Genomic DNA, 21,600 nt, shown 5'->3' with positions numbered 1-21,600 from the left:
CTTGAGCAATCAGGGTATAATTTTGGAAAGGATTTAATTCTGCTATATCCTTAAACAGATATTTAAGTTTCTATCACTTCTCTAAGATTTTTTAAATTGCTTCTCTTCCAAACTTGGTTTCACTCATTCTTTGTAATTAGTGCTTAAATTTGTATCTCAAGGTCTTTGTCATAACTATACTTTACCATTATTAGAAAAAGGATTTTTTCTTTAAATTTTGCTTCAGTATTTCCAGATTTTTATTGCTGCTGCCAACTATTGCAAGGATTCAGACCTACATATCTTTCCTCCCATTCACCCACTCTTTCTCACCACCTTATCCCCGCTCCCTCAACCTATATAATCCATGGTCAAGTCATATTGATTCTATGATTCTTTGCAACATCTCTTGCAGATTTACATTCTCTCCCCTCTTCTGACACTGTCATAAAATGCAGGTCCACATCACTTCATACCTGGATTATTATAACAGACTTCTGGTTAGTTCTCCTGCCACAAATCTCTCCCCACTCCTTTCCATCCTCCACTTAGTGGTCTCCCTAAAGCACAGATCCAACCATGTCACTTCCTACCCCTCCATTCAATAAACTCTGGTACTCCCTATTAACTGTACAATTATATATATGTTTGTCTTTTTAAGCTCTTCTTAATTCAGTTCTTTCCTATCCTTCCAGTTTTCTTACATCTTATTTCTCTTAAAATACTATGCAATTCAGGGATTATAATAGCTTTGATGTTCTTTGAACATAACATTTCAGTTCTAGACTTCTTGAATTTTTATTGACTATTCTTTCCCATTCTCCAACTCATCCATCCACTGCATGCAACATAAAACAACAGTGGGGAATTGAGAACTAGTAGTAAATAGTAGAGGGGGATGTATATTCTCCATTAAGAGTAATCCTCAGAACTCTTAGAGTTTGTACGCAGCTACATGGTGGTGGTCTTTCTTGAGGAATCTAGATCTAACAAATGCCAAGGCCAGGTAGTGTGAATGAGCCAGCACAGAGAGTGATTGTATGGGTCCATAGAATGACAGGCATATTTACATGAACTTGCTTTTATTATGTAAAGATCATTCCACCACACACCACAAAACATGCTCAATCATCCCAGGAATTCCTAATCTATTTGATTTGCCATTTTATTTGTAAACTCTAGTTGTATATAATCTGTGGCTTGTTCTCATTTTTTCTTATTGCTCCCTTGCTATAAGCATTGGCATGAAAAGCTCTCTTCCAGTTATAGAAACTGCTTCCTTTTTATGATAAAGCCTAATAGTCATACTCCCCAACTTGCTATTCACCCTTCATGAAAATAGTAGTCCTCTTCCTCATTGAAAATGTGGGAAATTCCCTAGTAGATCTGCGTTCTCTAGCTATCTATTTATTTATTCTTCTATGAAAATATATTAGCACCTACTGCAAATGAATTGCTTTGCTAGATTCTAAGGTTCCTCAGCGCAGAGCTGGGCTCCAGGCTATGATAATTAGTCTTGATCATGAGCAAATGTATTTGTCTCTACAAGTAAAGATGTTTCATGATGATTTTGACATCCCACATTGTGTAGTTTTGTTTGGAATAAGTTGAGTGGATAGATCTAGGATATCTTTTAGGGATAAGTAGGTTCCAGGAAAGGGAAAGTTTGGATCTGGACCAGGTTAGGAAACCAAGTCTTTAAAATCCATGTTGACGGTAACCAAATTAGTTGGTGCATAAGATCTAGATATATAAAAATAGGTGACAATGTGAACCAACATTTAAATTTCTTAAATTTTTAGATTTTAAGCCTAAAGTAGCTGGAGATCTGGTTCTTTTTTAGTAAATTGGGATGTCAGGGTAGGAAAATGGGGAAATGAAATGTTGCCAGTATCTTGCAAATCTTTAAAGATTTTAGAGTTAAAAGGAAGCTTAAGAGATCTAGAGGTGATCTAGTCCAATTCCTTCATTTTAAAGAGGAGGAAACTGAATCTCACAGTTTGAGACCTGGCAAGGTTCATAAAAGTGGTAAAAGGAATTCAAATCTTGACTAATTTCAGACCTCTTTCCACCATATCATCATATCACACAAAACAATGATGAAAAAGGTCTTATCCTTCATTGGTACTATGAGTTATGTATATTGTGTTGATTCTTTCCTCAGTGAACCTAGGGAGGGGCATCCATTTTAGTAATATAAGGATCTGAAAGATTGTAGTTAGTTCCTTTGTGGAGGCAAAGGTTACTGGATAGGAAAAGACATTGCCTTTACTTTTTACAGCCTTGCAAACAAGTCCTTTGTTTCCTCTTCATGTTATGTAAATATGCAATATTTTGATAGCTTGACTTCATGCATGAGAGCTGGGAACCTTTTTCTTTTGGCATGGAGACCTAGACAGGAGCCAACTTCTGATGCGCCAAGAATAAGTTCTGGATGGGGATACAAGACAGAAAATTTTATTAGAGACCTTCATGATGAAACTGATCTGTATAAGTTTAAAACTTTAGTAACATTTCATTTCCCCATTTTCCTACCCTGACATCCCAATTTACTCAAAAAGAACCAGATCTCCAGCTACTTTAGGCTTAAAATCTAAAAATTTAAGAAATTTAAATGTTGGTTCACATTGTCACCTATTTTTATATATCTAGATCTTATGTACCAACTAATTTGGTTACCTTCAACATGGATTTTAAAGACTTGGTTTCCTTCCTTCTATGTAAATTGAAGAGGGTTTTTGAAATGTCCCTATAAAATATGGATAGGCATCCTTGTATTGACTATGATTTATACCATAAAGACAGGTAATAAGGAATCCTACTTCAAGTAATCAGTGGAAAATAAGTAACATTGAGATGTATGCATAGGGAAGATTAATAATAAAAGGGGGGAGAGACCGTGACCTTTCCCATTCCATTAAATTTATATAGAAACTTTATGCAGGAGGTATTAAAAGAGTGAAGCAAAAGTGTAGCAGTCTAGCAGTCAGGGAGAATGCCTAGTTCTGAGAATGTAGTAGTCAAATTAGTCTTCATGTCAATGTGTCCTTATGGCTCTTAAGTTAAAGTTCTCTCAAAATTGATAGCAATATGGATCCATATGGGTCCCATGTGAAAACATCAAATGATCCTTTTTTGCTTCTCAAAAAAAGAGGGAAATTATAATAAGATCATAGCTGAAAAGCATCCCAAGAGTCTAATCTCTCATTTTACAAATAGGGAAACTGGGGTATAGAGAAATTAACTAACATGGTCAATATTATATAGATAATATAACTTTATGTAATTTAACTCTGCTGAGGCTGTCTCCAAAAATGTTGCTGTAAGCTTTCTATGTAAATTGAAGAGGGTTTTTGAAATGTCCCTATAAAATAGTGTGCTTTGTTGTTATCTTTTTACATCGTATTGTAAATTTAGAACTGGAAGGGATCATATAGGTCAACTTTTCTTTTTATACATTAAAAAAAAAAAAAAAAAAAAAAAAAAAAAAAACCTGAAACCCAGAGAGGTGAATTGATTTGCGTAAGGCTTATAGGTAGAAAGTCACAGAATCAGGATATGAATGTAGGTTCACTAGCTGGCCAGGCAGGGGAAAACCCAAATTATGACAAAGATATTTATTTTCATAATTCTGGTTATACTTGTTGGACATGCATTTGGGAGAATGCAATTGAGGGAGAAACATGTCCAGAAGAAAGCTATGTCTAACAAGATTCAGTTGAGCCCAATTTCTTAACTCTGGGTTATCCATGATTGTCAAAAGGCTAAAGGATGGATTGGAGCTTCCTTTTTTGTATTCAGAAGAAGAGAAAAATACATAAAGAAAGGAGGAAGATTAAGGCTTGAGGACAGTTTTAATGTAAAATGGTTTTAAGGTAAAACCAGTCTAACCTGTGGGAAAGATAGAACTTTGGAGAAAACCAGACCAGACAATGTGTTAGAATTCTAAGAAATATTACTACTAGCATACCAAAGGAAAACTAATTTTTGTTACATGTAAATCTTATATGTTGACTAAATCCAAGAACCAGACATAATCTCTAAAAAGCAAAATCTATTTGTAGCAGCATTGAGACCAAAGGTGATTGGTTCCATTGTTTGTCCATTTCTTTATTACTGATGTTTCCCAGATGGGCTTCAAAGCATACATATTCCTTTTCCACTCTTGGAAGTAAGATCAAAGTATCTGTAATTCTCTTTATCCTTTTGTTAGTTCTGAGTCCCCAGTTATACATAGGCCTTTTGGGGAAAACATTTCAGAACTGTAAAAGTTTCCTAATCTGGCTTGGAATTCTGAGATGGGTGCTTCTTTTTATTTGTGCTACATTTTGACAGTTGTAAAAATGGGAATCGTTGTTCCTCCCAACTGCTTCTCCCAACTTCAGACTATCAAAGACCTAACTATACCTTAGCATTGTCTACAAAATGCAAAGTGAATGTCTGAAACAAAAGTACAAAAGTAAATAAGGAATTTCCAGCACCTAGAGAGAAGGCTTTAGGCTTCTATGAAAAAACCTAAAGGGAGAAAAAAAAATATGATTAGCATCTTAGGTCCATGGATTGTAGGTTTTAACAATATGGCATTAGTAAAGACACTCCTTATGACTGATTGGCTGGAGTAGCCTTGCTCCCAGAATTTTGTTGTCTTTCTTCATAGAGGTTGCCCCTATCCAAACTTCCACTCTTCCATTCCAAATGGATTCTTATACTTTACTTTTTTTTTTTTTTTCAGCTTCAGGCATCTTCTATTTTTTCTATCAGGAGCTACATTCTCCTTAGTCTGTCTCCTACACTCAGATAATTGACTTTTAAAAGTCAGCTTGAGGCTAGCATATTATTCTTTATCTCTCCTTTTTTTATTCAATAGATTATTAATTCATAACTTTTAAAAGGATCAATAGGCCAAGTTACATCTTTTATAGTAAATTTATAAGGGACTGCCTTGTGGTCTCCCCTTTTCTTGAAATCCTGGACTTTTAAGGACTACTCCCTGATATATTTAAACAAAAAGCCACCTATTTATAATTTTTATCTGGCTACAGCATATAACAGAGGCTGATTCACTGAAAATTTTACTCTTGTATATTACTGGGCAGTTACAAATTTAAGACACAACAGTTAGAAAACCTCTAAATGCCAGGGACAACCTGCCTCTGAGACAGGAAGGTAAACAGCAAACCAAATGAAGGAAGTAGAGTTGTGTCAATTTGTGTGATAACCCTAGTTCCAGGGAAATGTGCATTTGAGGAATGGCTGTTTAATTTTAGCCTTCACTCACAGGAGAAGGAAACACCCATCCAGAGGAGGCAGCACTCCAGGCCATGCTGGAATGCTACTCCTAGAATGAGGGGAGCCCCACTTCTATTTAGTCTGGCTTGCTCTAATGAGAACAGTATGTGCTTCTTCCATAGCTTGGCTAAGCTATTTCAGTATGGCCAGAACTGCTTCAGGTTCAGGTCTTTTCCATTGCTATTCATATTCTGGAAAATTCTCTGACTCATAAAAGGAGATTTTTTTTTTCTTCTTCTCTCCAGAAAAGCCTCAGTTAAATATACTTATTTGGTGTTTTTTATGCTGGAGATTGAGATATAGTCATCTCCCCACCATATACACTTATATATACCCCATTCAGGTCCCATAGTAGGATTCATAGTAGTATTCTAGGTGGGACACAGAGGGGGTCAAATACTGTCCCAATACTAGACATTTGACTCTGGGTAAATGTTATAATATTTCTGGGGCTCAGTTTCCTTATCTATAAAATTTGACGACTTCTGTTATCAATAAGTAAATATAATATTCTAACTCCTTCTACAGATTATCTATTCCAAGTGTGACTTTGGTCAAGCAATTTAATCTCCTCATCTTTAAAATGACTTTATTACTTTTAAACACCCTTCCAACTCTAAATGTAGGATCCTATGAACTTCCTTTGCTTTCTGGTTAATTTTCTTCAATGATTAAGATCAGCAGAGAAGTCAAGGAAGAGATGGAATTTTGAAGGTCCAAATAGCTTCTGAATATTAGCAAAATGTACAACAATGATCTGATATTCTGCTTTGATTTTTATTAAGGTATTCTTTGACAGATAGGCTTTAGGAGATGATAGCTTGAAAACCACTGTTTCATGGGACTTGAAGAAGCCAAATCCTGAACTATTCTTCCCCAAAGCAATAAGACTAATGTTTGAAAGCTGATGAACCATTTCTTTTTACCTTTAATATATATATATATATATATATATATATATATATATATATATATATATATATATAGAGAGAGAGAGAGAGAGAGAGAGAGAGAGAGAGAGAGAGAGAGAGAGAGAGAGAGAAGAGAGAGAGAGAGAGAGATACACATATATATTTAGAGAGGGAAAAGAAAGATATGGAGAAAGACAAATAGAGAGGGGGAGAGAGGGAGGGATAGAAGAAGGAAGGGAGAGGAAAGGAGATAGAGGTATGGTACAGGAGATAGAGAGAGAGAGAGAGAAAGAGAGAGAGAGAGAGAGAGAGAGAGAGAGAGAGAGAGAGAGAGAGAGAGAGAGAGAGGAGAGAGATGAAAGTCATTTTACAGCAAATGTTCAGAAGCAAAGTAAGTTAGGGAGTCTTCCTAAAATGCAGTTGTACTTTGAGAACAGCAAAAAGCAATCATTTTTCTATAACTTAAGAACTTTCTGAATTTTCTAACACTGATTTCTGAGGAATTCTGAGGTGATTGCTTTGTTGCCTGACCCCTGACAATCCCAGGACAATCCTGGAGACAAAACATTAGGACAGTTCACCTGAAGTTATGGCTGAAAAGGGAAGTGGGAAAATTAAGTAAGGAAGAAAGGCTGCTATAGGTCAACTTTGTTTATTCAGACTGAGTTAATAAATATGACCCAGGCAGGATGGTGCCCTCTTTCACTGGCTAGCTGCCCTTGGATTAAGGGAAAAGCTCAGGGACATAAGAACAAGAAAAGCCAGTGTTTGCTGTTGGTACATGACTTAAAACAATTTACACAGATCATGATGTGTTGAATAAGCAGAAAGGCTGATAGACTGACCTAGATGAACACCAGCAGAGTAGTAAAATTGTCTCAAGACAAGTAGGGAGTTTTCTGTATTCTGTTCAAGTTTGGCTGAAGAGTTGGGGAAGAAAAGGGAAATGTTATTCCTTGCACTTAAGCAATGGAAAATACTGGAAGTTTTGGGCACACAGTCTGAAAACAAAATGCTTGCTTGATGGAAGTGCAGGCCCTCAGACTTTGCCAGCATAAGTTGAAGAGAAAGCACAGCTGAAGATCATTTCCTTTGGTCTAAATGCCCATTTACAATGATTAATTTTAAAGGTCACTTTCCCCAATCTGGAAGAAAATTTTCACATGGAGTAGTCAATGTTCTTTGACATTAGTCAGCTGTGTATATGGTATAAATGGGGAAAGGAGAGGAAGCTAGAATAAGATTATCTATTAATTTTTCCCTTGTGGCTTTGAGAAAGCTCTCTAAAGTCTAGATACCTTTCTAGATGATCATTCTGTTAAACAAATCTTCCCCTGCTCTCTTCTTGGTCAGTTTTAATTATTCCTAGGATATGACAAGTGTAATGGAAAGTTCAGGCTGATAATCTACTCTGAGAGCTTTAGTTTTCTGGGCCTTTGCATTAGTTCTTTACATTGAGTACTTTCCTAAGTCTTTCACCTAATGTTGGCAGGCAATAGTAAGCCATAATTGAAGGGCTATGTCCTGATTCCAAGAATGGCGGATCTTTCCTTAGGTACAGAAAAAATTAATTACAAGGAAGCATGGTCAGAGCTAACAAAGGCTTCACTATATCATGGAAAAGCTGAGCTAGTAAATTGGAGCTTCTTAATTTCCATTGCAGCTGAAGTTCCCAGATTTTATCAGGGAGTTTTTTCACATCATTGCAGGGTTCATTCACATTATAAAAGCATTAACTTTTTGACACCATCACTTGTAGATCTCTCAAAATGAGGCACACTATCATTCAGCTGTCTAGCTCTTCCTAACTGTAGACCAATTATCAATATATATATATATATATATTTTGATAAAGATACTATAGGGGTTTGCCATTTTCTTCTCTTTTTCGTGGGGTAGAGGGGGCCAGAAGGCAGGGGTTAAGTGACTTATTCACGGTCACACAACTAGTATCTGAATTCAAATTTGAACATTGGTCTTTATGACTTCTGGCCTCTTGTGCTTATCTACTTGTCACCTAGCTGTCCCACATAAGCCGTGATGAATTTAAATAGTGCTTCTTAGTTTTTTACTTCATATTTCTTGGTGCTCAAAAATAGACAGCACAAACTATGTAATCTTTAATGTATTTAGGGAGGTCTAACCAACTTTTACTTCCTGATTTAGGAGGTCAATTTGCTCTTCCTATGCTCACTTTATTAAATAATCACAGTATCCTGAATTTTAAGCTAAGCTGGAGTCAAAATGAATCCAGGATGCTTTTCTCACTCCGCTTCAGCTATTAAAGCCACTTACAGAGATTAGCCATCTTTGGAACAACCAAAATATTACATTCCTCCACTTAAGATAGCATTCAGAAACAACAAAGAACTACTTATATTATTGAGAGAATAAAATGTTCCTTAACTAGATTTTCCTCCAAATAACAGGAAGCCTGTATATATATGTACATATAAACTCTTAAATAAGAATGCATAATCTGTTTTCTCTTTACCTATAAATTTGGGAGATTTTTAAAAACAAATTTGCATACAATAGCATTATTATTAGCTACTATTCCCAGGAGACTTTTAGAAAAGACAAAAACTCTTATAGAAATTCTTCCAAAATTGATAGCTTGGATCTCTCTCTCACACATACACAATGAAACATTTTGATAGCGTTCCAAAGAAAGTTTTTATTTGAACAGTACATCATGTTTAAAAGTTATAGAATAGCTTAAGAATTGCTGCCATCTGACCATTAAAAAGTCTTTTCCTTGAGATTCTATCTTGATAGCAAGTTGGCAGATAATATAATATTTTTACCCTAGTTTTAGGTCTTAGTGCAGTTTGGTTTGGGTAAGAAAAAAAAAAAAACTTCAAATACTGAAGTAACCAGGAACAATGTCTTTTGAAAGCAGAGCAATTTATGATGCTTGTGCTGTTTATCCTTTGGGTTCATCAGGGTCTTGGTAAAACCCTATTTCCTCAGTACAGTAGAACCTAGGCCTTTTGCTGACACATGGAGAAATGTTCTCATAAGCTCTAACTAGAGATAAGGCAATGGGAATATTCCTCCAGGATATATAGCAGATTCACCTAGCCTATTTCTCTACTTAAGTCTCTTTAGAGCTTCTCTCTCCAATATTTTAACCTAAACTACATTTTAACTCTTTTGGTAGCTGTTTATAAGAATTGAAATAAATATGTGAATAACAATAAGAAAAAAGAAAAACAAAAAAAGGGTACAAATCTCAAAAATAATAAAAAAAAAAGTGTATTGATTTTCCAGAAGCTAGCCTGGTGACTGGAACCTCTATTATTACCATTTTGTTTAGGTGTGTGCTAGTGCCTGCTGAGTGGAATGTTAATATAGGGATCAAATATCCAAACCAGTGTCCAAAAATATTAAAAGTTATTTATATTTGTTTGTTTTCTTGAAGATGATCTGTCTCTTGAGCACAACAGGAGGAATGCATTGCTTATTTGCAGTTTTATTAGAGCAAAATCTAGGAAACAGCTGTTTTTTAATCCTGTTGAACCTAAGGTATGGGTAAACGCATTAATGCTTTGGGAGAGACTCGGTTTTGTTCTTCTTACTTTAAAATAGGTTCAGGTTATGACTAACATAATGTTACTATATCCTTGATATCATGAATATTCCATAGTGGGGGAATGATGGTTTAGACTATTTTAAGTAGAGTGGAAACTAATAAAATAATGACATATTTTCATCTTGATTGTGAAAATTCTGGTATAAGTTCTATGTTACTATTCATGGTATTAAGAAATCAGTGAAAAAAAAAAGTGAAGTATATCAGAAAGAAGACTTCTAAGTTTTGTCCTCACCCCTTAATAAGTGATCTTATGAGTAATTGACCATCTATAAGTTTCTTCATCTACCCAAGGAATGATAAAACTTATCCTGCCTACTTCAAAAGTTTGTTCTGAGGATCAAGTGAGATACAAATTGGTTTTTGAATGGCAAAAGTATTAAAATAACAAAGTTTATATGTATGTGTGTATATCTATATATGTATGTATTTATAGTTTGTATATATATGTGTGTGTGTGTGTTTGTGTATATGTATACAGACACATAAAATAGTTATTCAAGCATATTCTTTCATCCTTATAACTATATCCCTTGCAAGCAGAGACTCTTTTTAACCTGCCTTTGTGATTCCAATGCTTAGTACTATGCCTAGCACATATTATGTGCTTAAGAAATGCTTTTTTCACTTTGTGTCTTGACTATATAATTTCATTAAATGCCTTTACTTGAAACTATTGTGTCTTTTAACCTCTTTTTCAAAGTAAAATAAAAAATATCAATTTGATCTTGTGAACTAAAACTTACTTTGGATCAGGATCTGGGAGAGATGCCCACTTAGGGGTTCCAGCCTGTGGAATAGAGAGTATCCCAGAAATTTTAGAGGTTTAGAGAATTTGATATTGATGAGGTTCTTATATTTTGCCGTCATCAAATAAGGAAAGATGAGACAGTAAAAATAACTCAATTTTCTATTGCCTGTATTGCTTTCAGCTCTGGCTAGCCGTAGAAATCTAATAATTTTTAAGTGCCAAAGAGTGCCAGGCCAAGCACATTTTTAGGGAGTCTGGGTTTTTCTGACCTTTTTTCTAAATTTTTTTCTTTGGAGGTGGTGGAATTATTGCCTTCTGAGCAAAGGTATGTCCTTGGAACAACTGACTATAGTTAAAAATAGCTGGAATTTAATACTAAAAATGCCTGGATGTGAGGGGTCTAACCCATAGAATATACTCTGCTTACCATGCTGGACACTGAAAATTGCATCAGATGGAAGTAAAAAAAGAAAGAAAGCAAGAAAAGGAAAGAAAGGAAAATGTTGCTAAAACCCAAAAGTAAGTGCTGGAAAAGTAGATATTTTACGCTATGGGATGTAAAAATTGTTGAGAGCGACAAATACAGAAAGATAAGAGAAAGAAGAGGAGGAGGAAAAAGAAAAGAAAAAAAGAGAAAAGAAAAGCAAGAAGCCATATTATTTTTAATGGAAAGATGGTTTTAGCCATTTTGTTTGGTTTTGAATACTTACCTTTTGGGAAGGATCTATGGATTTCATAAATAATGTAGGAACCTCCTAAGAAACTCCCTCTCTCAATGCAGATCTGCATCTCCAGTGCTATTTGAGCTTTTATAGTGTTGCATAGAGGTACAGAGGAGTTAAGTGACAAGTTCAGAGTAACAAATATAGCAGTTTGAAAGGCAAAATTTCACTTCTTTCTCTTCCATATTTCTGCCTCACTTCTACTTATTGGGTTGGATTGACTAAGCAGATTTTTTTTATAATTGTACCATAAAATTAAAACAATATTATAGAGTATGAATTTAGATTTCAATCTATCCCCTAAATGTGTAAAAACCCATTAATTATGGGAATATCATTTGATCTCTTTTACTCTTTTTTTCCAGCAAAGAAATATTGAGAAGATATATGTTTAGATATTTCCAAATGCAGATTCTGAAATAAGCAGAGCTTCTGATAAGCTATGAATTCAAGAAAGAGAAAAGTGATTGGTCTTATGACAGAATGTATAATTTTCATACTGAGAAAGAATGTATAGATTTCATACAATTGCACTGATTTTTCTATTTATTTTTTGAAAGAAATTCAGCTCTCATTTTATCATTCAGCATTCAAGGTTGCAGATGAAAAAATGCAAATTGCCATCTGGAAATGACTAATGGGCCAACTAATTCAGTGTCTTGTCTCTGTTGGACTTTACTATGTGGTCATTAAGAGAAAAATATGAAACTTTTTCCTATCTGCTATTAAACACCATCTGTACAAAAATATGACAATTAGAAACTAGGGATGGGGAAGTTTTAAAGGTAGACTCATTTTTTTTTCCACCTTCAAACTTTTTAGTCCTAATCCCAACATAAGTGAAATCTCAATAGAAATATAATTTAAGTGAACAAATCTGATTTAAAAAACCTAGAGGGTTATATACCTAGTCATCTTTCCAGAATTGTTCTCTTGGGGATTCATTTTATTTTCTTGCTTGAGATTTCTTGGCTCTAAAAGAATCCTATTTCTTGTGGAATAAATAGACAAGTAAGAACTGATGCACAAAGGAAGTAAAATATGTTGCCCTAGCTCAGAAGCCTCAGCATTATCAGATAGAGGAGAAAAACTTGTCATTTGGAAGAGGATTGGACTGATTCCCTTTGACCTTAAAGGGAAAAATTAGAAGAAATGGGTAGCAGTTGCAAAGAAATAAATTTAGAGTTGATTTCTAATAATTCTCTAATTAATGTAAAGAAAGGTGAAATAGATTGTCTCTGGAGGGAAGGGGTTTTCCCTCCATGAATATTTTCAAGTGATCAATGGACAATCCCTTATCATTTGAGTTGTATGGAAAGTTCTTGTTCAGGTTCAAGTTGGCCTCTGGGATCCCATGCAATTCTAAGAGTTGTTGAGCATTCTTTGTTATTCATTCTTATTCACTGATCTTTCAAACAATGTGAAGGAAAGGACATAGCAGATTATTGTGTCATGTTCAGAAAAGGTCAGGCACATTCAATTTGATGAATTATATTGAGACAAGCTTGCATTTAAAAGGAAAAAGGAAATTTCAACATTAGTCTCCATCTGAAAAAAAAAAGCCTAAGTGACTTTCCTTCTTTTGGCCACTATTTTTTTAAATTAAACTTCAAACTAATATTGGATAAATATTCTAAAGGAAGTATTTCTCATTGAAAGATATAGGGTAAAGGAAAGATAAAAAAAGTTACTACAAGTGTGCCTGTCTGATATTTTTGAGCCTACATTCGAGACTTATGCCCAAAGTAGTCATGACCAAGCACCTTTTTTTTACCTTGTGAAGAGGAAACGAGAGTAAGATAAGGTGGTGTGATTCAGACAGGGCTGGATCTCACCAAAGTTTTCATCATCAATTTTTGTAGTTCTGTTGTGTGTAGTTTGTCTTAAGCCTTAATCTCAAATCAACAAAGGGACCAGGGACTCATGTAGTAGTCCCTGGTCCCTTTGTTGATTTGAGATCAAGGCTCCTCCATATATCCCCTCTTGGCTTGTGGCAGGGAGAGAATTCTTCTTCTTTGGGTACTGAGAAAGGGAAATCTATACTCATGCTTGTTTTGTAAAACGAATAACTGTGGCCCTCTAGTGCCTTTACATTCATGTACAACTCATTGCTGTTTGGTTGATTTTCAGTCTTGTCCAACTCTTTGTGATTCCTTTTGGTCTTTTGGTTCTGTTTTGGCAGAGATACTAGAATGGTTTGCCATTTCTTTCTCCAGCTCATTGTACAGATAAAGAAATTGAGGCAAGCTGGGTTAAGTGACTTGCTCAGGGTCACAGAGCTAGTATGTATCTGAGGCCAGATGCAAATGAAGGTAAATCTTCCTGACTCTAGGCTCAGAGATCTATCCACCCTGCATTTAGCAGAATTCCCCAGAATTCTCTGCAACTCTTAAGGGGATTAAAGATTTCTAAGCTCTTTGCAAATGGTTCCAGCCTTCACTGACATTATTCCCCCAATTGTAAAGGGTGATCCCCTGCCTATTGGCTCCATTAGCAGTAATGGAACAGATTAGTTCTTATGTAGAAATATTTACTTTAGAAAGCATAATAACAAATATCTCAATTTACTCCTCCAAACATGGGAGGAGTAATCCTTCTACTCCTCTTCTTTCTTTCTCCCTCCCTCCCTCCTCCTATTCCTACTTGAATCTTCTCCCTCCTAATCTTCTTCCTCATGCCTCAGTTTCAAGGGGAAAAAAAGGAGATTAGGGTAATAGCTTAATTTAGTTCAAGTTCCAGGTCCAAACTCTCTCTTGGTTCATGTTCTAGATATCCTGGCTTCTCTCAGCTATCCACACCATCCAGCCAGCAATCCTGACTCCAAGGTCTCCATGGGGATTGTTCCTACACCTAAAACTGAGGAAGCAAATAATACCAGGGCAGAATAAACATTCCTAAAACCATTTCTCAAAGGATGTAAAAGAGAGGAAGCAGGGGAATATTATAATTTATGATATCCTTACTCTGGGTGAACTGGGATCTCTACTGTTTGGACATAGCAGATAAAAGTTGTTGAAAAAAGCTAAGCAAAAAGAGGATTGTGGAAAGAGCAGCCATGGAAGACAGCTATTCAAGTATCTGTATCACTGTTGTATGAAAGTCAACAGACTAGTTTTGCTTGGCCTCTGAAGACAAAACTAAAATTAATAGAAGTTACTAATTTTAAAATTATTAGAGCTGTCCAAAAGATGAAATAGCTACCTTGGGAAGTAGAGAATTCATCCTACCTGAATATCTTCAAGCAAAACTTAGATGGTTAGTTAGTTGTAGTGAAATAGCCCAGGCAATAAAATTCAGGACAGCCAAGGTGTTTGTAATTTAGAAATCATTGTTTATTTACTGGCCAGGGCCTGGATGGACTCTCAGTAGAGTACAGTCTCCAACCCAAATAGAGACAGGCTTATAAGCAATTCTTGTTCTGCCTTGTGGTTACAACAGTGACTCGACTTCTCGCTCGAGAAGGGAGATGCTGGGGAGCTTATAGGATGTCTGATATTGTTAGGCAAGCCTTCTGTCTGAATATAACACTTCCCTTAATTTAGTTTAAGCAACATATAGTCACATGCAACTCCAGATTCTGCAATTCAATGAATTATTTTATTATTTATCCTTTTTTTGAATGACTATGGTTTCAAATATGTCTGTTTTAATGGTCAATATTTCTTTAACCATTACTATAGTATTAGAAATCCCTTTGTTTTCAATCCCTTATTCCAAAATTACTTTTATTTCTGAAAGAGGATGTCTAGCTTGTGTGTGTGTGTGTGTGTGTGTGTGTGTGCTTAATGTGAACAACCCTGGCTTCATGGAATACTATCTTTTGCTGAGTTGCCAAGCTGGATTCCATTCAATGCAGGTGGCAACTGTGTCTGGAATACAGAACAGACATTTGGCTCCAAACTATGTGTTAGGCTAGCAGTTTGCATTGGGATTGGCCCAAATCAAGTTGTGATTCTGATGCACTGTTCGAGATTTTGCTCTTATTGTTTGTTCTTGCAATTTTGTTGCAGCTATTGAAATCTAAGTTTAAAATCCAGGAACATTTCAAGACCATGATTTTCTTCTGCCTTCCATGTTATCATTTTCTATATATCTCTTCTCATTATGGCAAAAAAATCTCAGAACTCTTGATCTCTTCAAATCACCAACTTTTTCCAAAGAGTATTTTTCTTGGCAAATGTACTGACCACCATCAGTTATACATGCTGAAAACTGGACATACCATTTTGCTCTTACCCCAAGGTTGGATTCAAGGACAGCTCAACATAATGGTAATTTTCAAAGGAATAAAGATGTTGGAAGTATGGCCCATGATACTAATGAGCCAGCTGTGGCTCTTAGTCAACTTACCTCAAAACATTTGGCACTAAGACTTTCACTAGATTCCTTTGATCTAAAGCAGTTTCTTTAGTTGCACAAAAGGAAATTGTGAAGTTTCTCAGATCCAACTCAGCTGACTTGAAACAATATGTAAAAATGTTCAAGTCAAAATATCAGGGGAAATCAACAAGTGGATAGATATCAATATAAGCAGCTGGCATCATATAATATAGAGTAATAAAAAAAAAAAAGGCTGTCAAGCTGATAAAATGAGCCCAAAATTAATAGAGACTTTGTCTTCATCTGAAAACAACCATAAAAAGGAAATGCTTTGAAAAAGTCACTGTATAGATACTGAAGACTCAAAGTCATTTGAAAATATAAATGTCTATATTTTTGTACAAAGAACAAAATGTATTTCCTACATAGACATATAAGATATGTATATGTGCTTGTGTATATATCCTTATGTATACATGCAAATAGTGTGCTTGCAAATTTGTTTATATACATTCTAAACACTGTCTTTTAGTTTTCACTGTTTTACTCTCAAAGTCTCTATCAATGCAGATAATGGACCTTCTTTCATGCTTAGAAATGACAACATTTAAGTACTAAATGAAAATCAGTTTTTCAATGATTAGAGATAATTCATTATCTAATGGTGACTCAAGTAACAACTTACTTTCATGGATCACTTAAAAAAAATAGAACCTGGAATCCCCCCTTTTTTTTTTTTTTTTTTTTAAAGACCAAACAGCTTTTATTGCCCCTGCTGTGTCCCGGCGGCTGCCTCACTTCTTGAGGGAGAAGTGCATTTTGTCATTGATCATCTTGCGCTCCGGGTTGAGGCGCTTCAAGATCTGGGCCAGCACTTTGACTGTCTGGTCGCTGCTGAGCCCCGTCTTCTTGGTCTGGAACTTCTTCAGCAGGTCCTTGGAGGTCATGGGCTTTTGGGTCAGGTAGCGCCTGACCGCGTCCTCTGTCACCTGCACATCACCACTGCTAGTCGTGGACTTGCCGGACTGACGCTGGGGGGTGGATTTCCCCGAGATGCTCTGGGGCCCGGCATCCAGCCTCAGGCGCTTGGCGACGGGCATATCACTGGGTCCCGTCTGCCACTTCCCTTGCTCCAGCTTGCAGGCGGCTGCCCGCAGGGTGGAGGACGTGCTGCCGCTGTCCACGCTGGGAGTGCTCGAGCGGCTGTTGTCCCTGGAGCTGCTGCCCGAGGTCTTCCGCTCCTTCTTGGGGGGGGGGGGGTCTTCTTCTTGGTCATAAAGAGGGCCGAGTACGCCTCGTTGTCGATGTCGCTCTCCTCGAAGGTGTCCGACTCCTCGCTGCTGTCTCCTTTCCTCCTCCTCTTCTTCTCCTGCGGGTTGGGGGCCTTCTTATCTTCTTTCTCCTTCTCCTCCTCCTCGGGGGGCTTCTCCTCCTCACTCTCCTCACTGCTTTCGCTTTCCTCATCAATGCCTTTAGGGCCGTCCTCCTCCTGCTGGAACACCTTGGTTTTCCCTATTGCCTCCTCCTCAGAGCTGCTGGAGCCATCTGACATGTAGTCCACCTCCTGGCCCTCAAAGTCCCCATCATCGCTGTCCTCAAAGGCCTCATCATCAGAGCCCTTCTTCTTCTTCTTGCCCCCCCCCCCCCTGGAGGGAACCGCCTTCTTCTTGCTCTTAGGGACCTTCTCTCCCTCCTCCCCACTGCTGTTGCTGTCATCAGAGCTCATCTCCAGGTCGTCCTCCAGGTCGTGGATGTGAAGCTCACCGGGCTTCTTTCGGCTTTTCTTCTCTTTATGCTCATCTTCATCCTCATTGTGGTCCTGGTCCTTCAGCCGCCGCTGCTGCATGATGCTGAAGTGGTTCAGGACTTTGTTCCTCCTTTCCCATAACTCCTCGGCCTCCTAGGCGGTGAGCGTCCGGTGCCGCGCCAGAGGAGTGAAGTGGTACCAGTTGTGCACGGGGAAGGCTTCGAGGGCCCCGTCGGGGCACTGGGTGAAGATGTAGTACGAGGCGTTTTCTGTCACCCCACCCTTCTTCACTCCCTTGAATCTTCTGCCTGTTTTGCCATTGACTTGGAGTATCCAGGGCTGGTCTTCAGCTTTGAAAGCCTTGGGAATGATGCCATACTTCTTCCTCCTGGCCTCAACCCGGAGCTTCCCGTTAAATTCACTGCCAGCCCCAGATTCTGGCATCTCTTCCTCTAGATAGATCTTCTTGTTGCTCAGATCCCGTTCCATCTTGGCCTGATGCCAAGTGGAGAAGTTGACTTTGTCAGCTGCATTGAAAGCCATAATATTTTACCTTTTGAGGTTGTTCTTAGGAACTCGAACAACATATTCAGTCACAGTCTGACTGCTGGTCCCCAAGGTAGTCATGGCCAGTGCCGGGTAGCGCAGTGAAAGGCCTAAATGAAGGAGATCCGTAGATTCCCGACAACCGGACCCACAGCTCCACACCAAACCGGCTTAGACTACTGGGACTGAAGCTCGGGTCCCAGCTATTTAACCATCGCGAGATCCAGAAGTGTTAACTCATCCCTCGCCGAGGGTGTTAACTCATCCCTCGCCGAGGGTGTTAACTCATCCCTCGCCGAAGGTGTTAACTCATCCCTCGCCGAAGATGTTAACTCATCCCTCTCTGAAAGCTCAGTCCGAACCTGGAACACTTTAAGCAATTTTCCATGATGTCTTTTTTATAGACCATCTCTGGCAGCATAGATAGATGTCATCAGTTGTAAGTGGAGAATGTAATAGAGTAATAATAATGCCATAGGAAGGTTGGGGAAAGTTTCAAGTTATGTCAAGTTAAAACTTTTGTAGAAAATCACTTTGATATACATGATCAAAATCCCAAACATTTCAGATCCTGACATGTAAAGAAACATGGGAAAACTGTAATTTCAGACAAAAAAATGGATTGAGGGTAAAGTGAAGAACATATTTTCTTAGTTATATATTCCTTACAAACTCAAATATTTCATATGTTTAGAAAGAAAGGTAATGAATTAAATGAAAAGATGCATCCTTAACATTATTGTTAGGGAAGAATTATCTCAGATCTACATGACAAACATACTAGACCTGAGCTATGTTACTTATAAAATGAAATTTTTATTGCCATTGCTAATTAAGGAAAGAATAGTCGACTAGAAAAAATACTAGGCAGGGAAATTTGCTTGAGGAAGTCAGGCTTGTTAGAATTAAGAAGTGATAAAATATTTTTGAGAAATCACATGGATTTTAATGTCTAGAGGACCCAGTTTGTATTCAGGAAGGTCTAGGTTTAAATTTTGTTTCTGATACCTCCTAATTGTATGAACATGGATAAGTCACTTCATGGCATACTTAGGCAGCTCTTTAAGATTATAAATGGCAAATTCTTTGTTGATCAATACTGGAAGATGAGATTTAATACATGTAGAATTCACATGAATAAAATCACAGATCCAGATGAAAACAGAACAAAATAGAAAGGTTTAACCTTAGACAATTTCTTGTCTCTAGCTGTTTTTATGTAAACTTCATGAAAAAAAAAAAGTAATCCAATAAGTACATTACTAGCCAGCAACTATTTTCAGACTAATTGGTCAACTGTACTGTAAATAGGATAAGCAAGACAATTAGCAGTACTTATTACTCTTTTCATAGGCTCTCTAGAAAGTTGTGTTGACTTTTGACATAAAGTTTATCAGAAGAATTCTGCTGCCCTAAGGCTAGATGAAATATATTAATGCTTTTGTACTTAAGATGATGGATAGAACTCTTGATCCAAGATTTTATCTTTACTAAGGTATTTTGCTTCATTAATTATGTTAACATAACCTGCTTTTTGTGCTTTATCTTTCATCCATTCTTTCCTAGTTGCTTCTTTATCCAGGTTTCTTGCACATATGCTTTCAATACTCATGATTCTTTCCTTCAATAAGAAACAGAACCCAATCCTAAATATTAATTTCATTCAAGTCTATCCTTTACCCTATATATACATATAAAAATGGTTCATCCATTTGGCACATCCTATGCTCTAAAATTGCCAGATCATTAAGATAAAATCCATGTAAACAGATGTCATTTGTTTATGTGCTTTTTTTTTTGTCAAAAGACTGAAAAACAGAATTCTAATCACAGAATATCTGAAGAGTCATGTGTTAAGAAGATTACTTTGACAGCTGTGTGAGCAAAATATTACAAAAAAGAGAGATTGAGATCAGCAAGACCAAATAACAGACTATTATGAGACTACAGGCAAGAAGGAAATTATGAGAATGTGAATTAAGGTAGCAGAATTGTGAGTGAAGAGGAGAGCCCAGATGGGAGAGATATTGCATGGAAAAATAACAGAAAATGATAATAATTGAGCAAAGGGGAAGGAAGAGTTAAAGATGAAATGATCTTGAGTCTCAGTGAATGAATGAGGATACTGTCAATAGAAACAAGAAATCTGAGAAAAGGAGGAAGATTTGGAGATTAAATTTTAAAACATCAATGTGACACCCATGTGGACCGGTCTCCCAAGCAGTTGGTGATGTCTAACTGCAACTTGGAGATTGACTGTGGTTAGAGATAGAGATATTGGAGTAATTTTCAAAGAGTGGATTTCAAGTCGTGATGGGAATAGGAAAAGAGAAAAGGGCAGAGAACAGAGCCTTACGGAGTAATTTATGCTTAGAAGGTCCAAGGAGGATAATGATCTAGAAAAGAGGAATAATGATTGGTGAACAATAAGAATTAAAAACTGTGAGAAAACAGTCCCCAGAATCCAAGGGAGCGGAAAGTGGGCTGATTAGGGGGAGAACATATGTGATTAAATAGTCTCAATGCTAGTAATGAAATAAAATGGAAAAGCATATCTTGAATAAAGAATAATTTTGCTTTTTAAATGTTTGTTGGGGACAGAACAAAAAAAAAATAATGAAGAATGTGGAATATTTGTGGAAATCCAAAAGAGACTTCTTGGTGGCCCTGAATTTTTATTTGTGTGTGTGTGTGTGTGTGTGTGTGTGTGTGTGTCCTTTCATTTTTCTGTACATTAATGATTTTAATTATGCTGATATTCCTTCTATCAGTGAAAATCACAATCTACCAATGGCTCCTTAAATACCTCCTAGTTTATTTAATATTTTGTGGATTTTACTCATCTGTTCTCATTCTCATTCATTCTCTCTCTCTCTCTCTCTCTCTCTCTCTTTCTCACCGCAAAGTTAGTGCAAGGGACCTTTTAGTTCATCTACTCTAATCTTTTTATTATAGATCAAGAAACTGAAGTCTAGTTAATCTTTGATTTAAAATCCCTAAGGTATCTTATAGAACATTTAATCTTCATCTTTTATTTATGGATGAGGAAACAAACTTGAGAGTTTAAATAATTTGTTCAAGATCATAAATGAAGAGTTAGAGTAAGAAGGGGTCTCAGAGGCCATTTATTCCAAACACCTCAATTTTGACCCAAGAAAGTTAAATCATTTCCAAGGTTACATTGGGAAATTTGAATTTGGGTCCTCTAATTCCAGATGTAGTCTTCTTTCTACTATACCACTAAAATGGTTTATTACCTTTTCTGATCATACATATCCTTTCTTAGTGATTGTCATTTTTCAGTTGATAGCCATTGTTGACAAGGTAGCTGTAGTCTACTTATATCACTTATACACTTATGTTGTTCTTTTTTTGGTAACCTTAATTTTTTTTAATTTTTATGAGATTATTTAGTTCTATGACCACAGCCATATGACATTAATGAAAGAATGTTAAGGCTTTAAAAAGAATATGTTTGTGTAACACCTTGAGATCATTAAAAAATACTGTGAAAGTTTCCAAATATTCTTTGGATGGTTCTCCTCCTATTTAACTCTAAGCTTAGCTCATTGTACCCAAGCAGCATCTATCTAGCATAGCTGCATTGAATAAATCAAAAGATTACTTGTACAAAGTTTATATACAAGAATGCATATATTTGAAAGCTCTGGGTTTGGTCCATGTGATTCTCCACCAACAATCTTCCTGTTACCTATAGGTCAATTCTAAGGTAGTGCCTG

The 21,600-nt window shown here is 36.6% G+C and overlaps 1 protein-coding gene and 1 long non-coding RNA gene across 2 annotated transcripts in view; both read right to left on the bottom strand.

Moving 5' to 3' along the window:
• Positions 1-1,044: 1,044 nt before the first annotated feature.
• LOC127562218 (uncharacterized) overlaps positions 1,045-21,600 on the bottom strand; it is a 77,905-nt gene continuing 57,349 nt past the window's right edge. The window contains exon 2 of the long non-coding RNA XR_007953636.1: positions 1,045-2,409. This is a non-coding gene — a long non-coding RNA (uncharacterized LOC127562218). The remainder of the gene's footprint in view (positions 2,410-21,600) is intronic.
• LOC127562214 (general transcription factor IIF subunit 1-like) lies at positions 16,334-17,941 on the bottom strand. The gene is given in 2 exon segments (XM_051997753.1): positions 16,334-16,823; positions 16,826-17,941. Coding segments are annotated over 2 exon segments (1,578 nt in total). The 3' UTR covers positions 16,334-16,361.

Source organism: Antechinus flavipes, chromosome 4, assembly GCF_016432865.1.
Source record: "Antechinus flavipes isolate AdamAnt ecotype Samford, QLD, Australia chromosome 4, AdamAnt_v2, whole genome shotgun sequence".
Lineage (NCBI taxonomy): Eukaryota > Metazoa > Chordata > Mammalia > Dasyuromorphia > Dasyuridae > Antechinus > Antechinus flavipes.
Note: the sequence above shows the minus strand (reverse complement) of the source record. Positions and strands in the feature narration are given on the sequence as shown.